We start from the raw sequence: 6,401 nt of genomic DNA on the forward strand, positions 1-6,401 counted from the left end.
GAGGCGCCGCGCCCCGGGGCCGGCGCCGCCGAAGGGGCGCACGGAGGGTCCCGACCCCCCCCCCGGCCCAGGGGAGCGAGGGGAAACGCCGGAACCGGGCACGAGCGGCACAGAGAGCGCCGAGGCCGCTTCCCCTCCCTCAGYCCCCCGGGTAAGAAAGCCGGGGGCGCTCGGGGAGCCTCCCCGCTCAGCCCCGACCCCGCTCCTGCCCCCGACCGGGTACCCGGGACCCTACGGCGCTGCCCCGCGGGGCCGCACCTGTCCCTCGGCTCCGTGGCAGCGATCGAGCCCCTCGCCGCCCTCACCAACCCGGTCCCCGACCAGCTGTTCGCAGCCCAGACCTGTTCCTTCTGGTGCCCCTCGGGGGCTTGCCCCTCTGTGCTGAGGGGGCCTCTCTGTTCCTTCTTGGCCGGCACTCAGCCAGGCCAAATCCAACCAAGTCCTGGCCTGCTCCCCTCCGGAGGCGGTCGACCACCTCCGAGACAAAAATAATTTCTCAGGATTACATCAGAAGTGGCCCCCATTGCTTCCCTGGGGCTGTCCAGCTTCTYTGCTTGACAACAGCAAGACAAAAGCTAAAGGCACCGGGAGAACGAGCAGACGAACACTGCCAGGCTCAGGACGTGCAGGAACTCAACTGGCCCTGATGGGGAGCCCGTGTCCCCGGAGGTGGATCCCAGGGCTCCTCTTGTGCACTGTCACACCTCCGTAAGTAGCCACTGGAGCACCCGGCAGGGTTAGGATGGACATAGTCTCCTGCTGTGCCTCTTGCCCCTCGGTAGTACGCAGTAGCTCCCACTCCCAAGTGCCATGAGGATATGCTGCAGCACCAGTACCTTTTCCTTTATTACATGATTAAATCCAAATACAAAATAAGAACCAAAAGAGGAAGAAAAGTGTCTGACTGGGGAAGGCAGCAGCAGGACAGGATCTCCTGTAGCCTGGCAGGCCCTGGGCTCAGATCCCCCTCCCTTGGTGTGCTGCCACAGCAATATGTCCAGTGTCCTTCCAGCCCTGCTAGCTGGATTTTGCCTGTTCCACCTTAAGCACCTCCGTGCTGGGRGGCTGGAGATCCTTGTGGGCTGGAGGTATCTCATCCTGTGTCTTCACAGCTTGTGGCTTGGTCAGTGTGCTGTAGATGCCCAGGGCCTAGGAGAAGCGAAAGAGCCATCAGGGAGGAGAGGAGAAACTGTGCACTACCAGCAGAGGGAAGGTACCCTGTCTCTGGAGAGGGCACTGCAGGACAGCAGGAAATGTCCTTGCTGCAGGGCCATGGCAGGACAAGACAGGACAGTGCGGGCCCCATGGAGCAGGCAGKAACACAACAGCCTCTAAAGGGCCTGTGTTCAAGGCCTTGATGTTGCCACACTATATAAGAACTGCAACATAAGAAAGCCCTGCTGAGAACATTTCCTGCCAGCAAACAAAGGTGCCTCCAGGAGATGACCTGAACCCTTGTTCCGTGTTCAGCCCTGCTCAAGGCATGGGGAGGCACAAGAAAAGTAAATTTACACCCCAAAGAGACAGTGAGAAAGTCAGCACTGTATTTCAGATATCCTATTCTGGGTTGGAGAGAAGGGCCTTGTCTGCTATTGCCACAAGCAACCTCAGGCTCAGCCATGGATTGCCACAGCAGAGACCCTCYTGTTGCCCAGAGTGCTGTGAAGCAGGTGTTCCAGACCACAGCTGGGAAATTAATTAATTTCAGACCCACCCACTGGGCCAAATTCCTCCACCACAATAACYAGGGGCTGCTGAACTGTCACCTTCACCTCTCTCAAGCTCCAGCTGCTGCTGAGAAAGAAAGTCCCTCTGATCATACTGACCTGCGCGACCATGTTGGTGACGTCGCCAGTGTTGGCTGGCAGCAGGACTGTGTTGGARTCTTTGGCAAGCTTGGAGAAGGCGCTCACGTACTGCTCAGCCACGGAGAGAGAGGCAGCTGCGTTGCCATGCTGTGAACAGAGGGCTCATCAGCAAGGAGGTGAGCAACCAAGTGCCCGTGCCTGCAGCACACCCTGCTGCAGCAGAAACTTTCAAGACTGCAAAGCTCCTTGCTGCCAGTGAAGCTGGCAAGGAGTGTCCCAGGGAAAGCCAAATGCTGCCCTGGCCTCCAGTCCACCTCCCCCTGTGCTAGCACCAGTTATTTGGCTGCCCCAAGGAACCACCACTCACCTGCTGCGCCAGAGCAGCCGCCAGGAGCTGAATAGCCTCAGCCTTGGCCCTGGCCTTGACCAGCATGGCGTTGGCTTCTCCTGGAACGAAGCACAGCAGAGCACACGTCACAACTGCCGCCTCATGCCCCAAAAGTCTCCCCTTCCCTAACAACRATCCTCCCTGCAACGCACCTCCTGCTGCCCCAGCTTGCAGGGCAGCAACACCAGCCAGAGCACAGCCTGAGGGCCCCGGCAGGGAGGAATCAGCCAGAGGAGCCAAGGGAGAGCCTGGCTCGCCGGGCAGCCCACAGAGCACACAGACAGTGACACAATCTGCTCTCAGGGAGCGTCTCCCCTCAGTACAGAGGGCTACAGATGCCCCCAAGCCCTGGCGCTCATGGCATGTTCTAGGCCAAGGGACTACCAGCAGCTTTGTTGATCTGTTCAGCCTTTTCAGCTTCTGAYGCCAGGATCTGGGCCTGCTTCTGCCCCTCGGCCACGTTGATAGCAGATTCCCGGGTCCCCTCCGACTCCAGCACCGTCGCTCGCTTCCGTCGCTCTGCCTCCACCTGCAAACACAGGTTGGATGCCTGTCTGCCACAGCCGGGGTGGGGACATCCCATCCACAGGGCAAGCACAGCAAGGACATGCTCCCACACTCCTGCTTTCGCGGGCGTGGCTAAGCAGGGGATGAGAACACCGCCATGAAATATGGAATGAGCCCCAGTGAAGCTGGATCTCCTTCCCAGCCTCAGCTCACTGCAGTAGTGAGCGCAGGTCACAATACGACATGATACCASAGTACTGGGTGTTCTCTTCCCCCCGCCACCTACGGTGACTTAGTGCAGGGTGCTTCTCGTAGCAGTGCTGAGCACCACAGCCCACAGCACGAGGAAACTGCTCCCAAGAGCAAGCACTGACCCACTGGTTCTGCGCAGGATAGCATGCTTCCCCCTCCTCCCCTTCCAGCAGGGCAGGCAGCTTAAGGCCAACACCTGCCYTGGGACCTGGCTCCCAGGTTTTTGCAAGGGGAGACCCTCAGAGCTCTGGGATTTGCTGCCCTCAGAGCCCTAGGAATTTTAAGGTGAGCTGGCATGGCTTTTGAGGATGAGGCAGGGGCCACCACTGCAGAAATAAGGGTGGGAATTATTTGCTTAGTGGACACATGTTTGCAGCCAAAGTTGAAGTACCCACAGCTTCCCTCACAGCAGGAGAACCCAATGCAGCCAGCTCTGGAAAAAGAACAGCTATGCTGCATGGAAGGGGATGCTTTTCTCTCATTCCAGTCTGCCCCAGACCACCAAACCTGCATCTGCATGGACTCCTTCACGCGTGGGGGCACATGGATGTCCTTAATCTCGTAGCGTAGGCACCGGATGCCCCAGTAGTCTGAGGCCTGGTTGATAGCATCCACAATGCTGGCGTTGAGGGACTCACGCTCCTGCAAGGCACAAAGGAAAATGGCAGAGAGGAAAGAGAGGAGCATGGGATGAGACAGGGGTCAGAAGGAAAAACAGTCAGACCCCTCCCTTCATGGGCCAAGGTCAGCCAGAAAACTCCAGTTCCGCAGGCGCAAGGCAGGGCCAAGCCTTTCCCAGTCGCCTTCTCCTGGGGCATGCAGTGCCCAGAGCTGGAACTGGTGAGAAGCAAATATCTGGTGTACATCTGGATATAAACATCTCCCAGAAGTGCAAACAGCTCCTGCTTCTATCCAATAAATGCAACACAAAGGTGTCCACCACCCTGAGCCAGGTCAGTGAGCATACTCACCACTGGGCCTGGAGCAAAGAGTCATTAACTCAAGAGGGACACAGCCAAGCAGTAGGGTCTGGGCACACACCACCCATTGCCTCTTTCTGACTAACTCAGGGCAGGGCAAAACCAGCTCCCATCAAGCAGAACAACCACAGCAAGACCCATCCTCAAAGGTTTGCCGACAGGCTGATGGAAAGGATGCCAGGAGTGCTCTAAACAAGAGCGAGTTTTGCTCTTAAGTGCGTCAGACTGTCTGCACAGGCCCTGCAGGGGTTTGAGAGATGCTGCTAGAAGCTGGCAGCAATATGACTCCTCTCCCCAGCTCACCCGGAAGACTCTGTCGAGGGAGAGTTTGCCCAGTTCGGATCTCATGGTAGTCTGGGCCAGCTGGGTCACTGCATACTCAGGATCCTCCACCCCATAACTGGCCTGGACAGCAGAAACAAAAAACAAAAGAAATTGTATGGGTGCTGAAAGAGAACTCTGAAAGAGGCAGAATTAGCAAACAGTGCTCAGACCAGATGCCTGCCACAGGCATCCCCGCCATGGAAAAACAGAACGTGGAGCCAAGATCTGCCTTCCCCTCTTCCCTTTCATAGAGGGACCTCAGGAAATGGGGCACTCGGCCCCCCCGTCCCACAGAGCACAGCACGTTGGACAGAGGCTGAAGCGCACATCTCAGAAAAGTGAGCCAGGAGAGCTGGGTGTGCTGTGCCCCAGGGTCTGCGGCACGGCAGCCAGCCGGGCAACGCACCAAACACAGACCACGCCCAGAGCATTCACAGACTCCCGGAGACTGAACATTGCCTCGTGCCCCCAGGTTCAGGCACTCAGCAGAACAGGAACGGTACCTTGTACGGGTCCATGACCCGCAGATAGAGGACGCCGTCAATCTGCAGGGTGACGTTATCTGCCAGGAAAGAACAGYGTATCCTGTCACTAGAGCAGCAAAATAAAACAACAGCAAACGCCCCCTTCCCCTGACAGGATTAGCAGGGCTGGGCAGGGCCATCTCCTTCCTTCCTGGCATCAGCAACACAGCATAGAGAGAGGGAGCAGCTCAGAGAGATCTCCCAATATGAAAGGCTTTGTAAGAAGGACCCTAACATTGCATGCAAAATGTATCATTTTGACATTTTTACACGCAAGAAGTCTCAGATTTGCAGATCAAAATATTTTATATTGTAGTTGTCTTAAAAGATTAAAGAAATAAACAAAAAAGACCCCTTAATATTGGAACTGCAACAGAGATATCAGTTAAACACATTTGAAATTTTTACATGTACAAAAACTGAGGACAGATTTTTCCTGGTTCAATACAGGAAAACATTTGAGATSTGAAAAACAGATTCCTGCCTAGCTCTAGTCAGCCCAGCCAGAAGGGGTAGCAGCAGCCCAGGGGAGAGGGCAAAAAGTTCCTCCAAGGGAACTCCCAGGCTCCCAGGCTCAAAGCCACGAGTACAGTCAAGCTGGGTCCCCAAGGACAGGGCTGACTGTATGACATTGGGACATTTCCACTCTTCCCTGTACTGTCCCTTGCTCTTCCCAGGTGGAGGAGGAGGAAAGCAGCAGGATAGACAARCTCTTCCTTACTTACCCAGAGTAACTGCAGACTGCTCTGGGACATTAATGACGATTTCCTTAAGACTTTGCACGTAACGAATCCGATCCAGCAAAGGGATGAGRAAGTTCAAACCCTGGGAAAAGAGCAGCACTTAAGGCCTAGATTAGAGCACTGAGCCTGGAAGCCAGCWGAGATTTTTCTACCCAGAGAGCTCAGCCATACTAGAGAGGGCTGCCCAAGCGCRCTACATGCTGCAGATAGTTCAGACAGAGCAAACATGCTTCACACACAGGGAAAATTTAGAATTATCACTGCTTTTAATACCCCACCAAACAAAATGAGACCACAGACAACTACAAAAATTGCAATCTGGAAGAAGACACGCAGGTGCTCCAAGCATCCCCTAAGTCCCCAGGCAAAGCACGTGTTTCTCTAYGGCTATAGGAACCTGCTGAGTCCGGAAGGAGAGAAAAGCAGCTCCTTACAGGCTCGAGGATTCGGTGGAACTTGCCCATCCTCTCCACCACCCAAGCCTCCTGCTGCGGCACGAAGAGCACCCCGATGTTCACGGGCAGGCCCGAGTTCCAACGCCGCGGCACCGGCGCCAGCCACGCTGCGCGCTTCAGCTGTTGGGAGCGCTGCGGAAAGGAAGGGGAACAGCGTGAAAACCTGCGGCCTGCAGCCAGGAGCTGCCTGCGGCGGGGCGCCGCGCTCCCCCGCCCCGCTCCGGCCCCGGCCCCGGCCCCGGCCCCCCCGCCTCCGGAAGCGATGGGGGGGGTTGGCCCGTCGCCCAAAGGCGTCCCCGCGGAAACGCTTCCGCGCGGGCCGGCGCGCTACGGCGCCTCCCCGGCCGCCACCAGCGAGACGCGCGCGCGGAGCGCCCTCAGCGCCCGGCTCTTCCGGGCGCGCCGCTCGCCGCGTCCCCC

At 57.1% G+C, this 6,401-nt stretch overlaps 2 protein-coding genes across 2 annotated transcripts in view; both read right to left on the reverse strand.

Moving 5' to 3' along the window:
• The window catches only part of PIGO (phosphatidylinositol glycan anchor biosynthesis class O), a 17,423-nt gene extending 16,976 nt beyond the window's left edge, over positions 1-447 (reverse strand). Inside the window, exon 1 of the mRNA XM_085303042.1 lies at positions 342-447. The gene's annotated coding sequence lies outside the window, so the exon portion shown is untranslated. The remainder of the gene's footprint in view (positions 1-341) is intronic.
• Positions 448-822: 375 nt separating this feature from the next.
• Positions 823-6,401, reverse strand: part of STOML2 (stomatin like 2) — a 7,183-nt gene continuing 1,604 nt past the window's right edge. Inside the window, exons 3-11 of the mRNA XM_085303070.1 lie at positions 5,961-6,113; positions 5,509-5,608; positions 4,763-4,821; positions 4,239-4,340; positions 3,463-3,597; positions 2,581-2,725; positions 2,176-2,255; positions 1,827-1,955; positions 823-1,149 (exon numbers count right to left, since the gene is read on the reverse strand). Of these exons, the coding sequence (XP_085159196.1) occupies positions 1,018-1,149; positions 1,827-1,955; positions 2,176-2,255; positions 2,581-2,725; positions 3,463-3,597; positions 4,239-4,340; positions 4,763-4,821; positions 5,509-5,608; positions 5,961-6,113 (1,035 nt within the window). The 3' untranslated portion in view covers positions 823-1,017. The remainder of the gene's footprint in view (positions 1,150-1,826; positions 1,956-2,175; positions 2,256-2,580; positions 2,726-3,462; positions 3,598-4,238; positions 4,341-4,762; positions 4,822-5,508; positions 5,609-5,960; positions 6,114-6,401) is intronic.

Source organism: Rhea americana, unplaced genomic scaffold (assembly GCF_003343005.1).
Source record: "Rhea americana isolate MKP2758 unplaced genomic scaffold, rheAme1 scaffold_196, whole genome shotgun sequence".
Lineage (NCBI taxonomy): Eukaryota > Metazoa > Chordata > Aves > Rheiformes > Rheidae > Rhea > Rhea americana.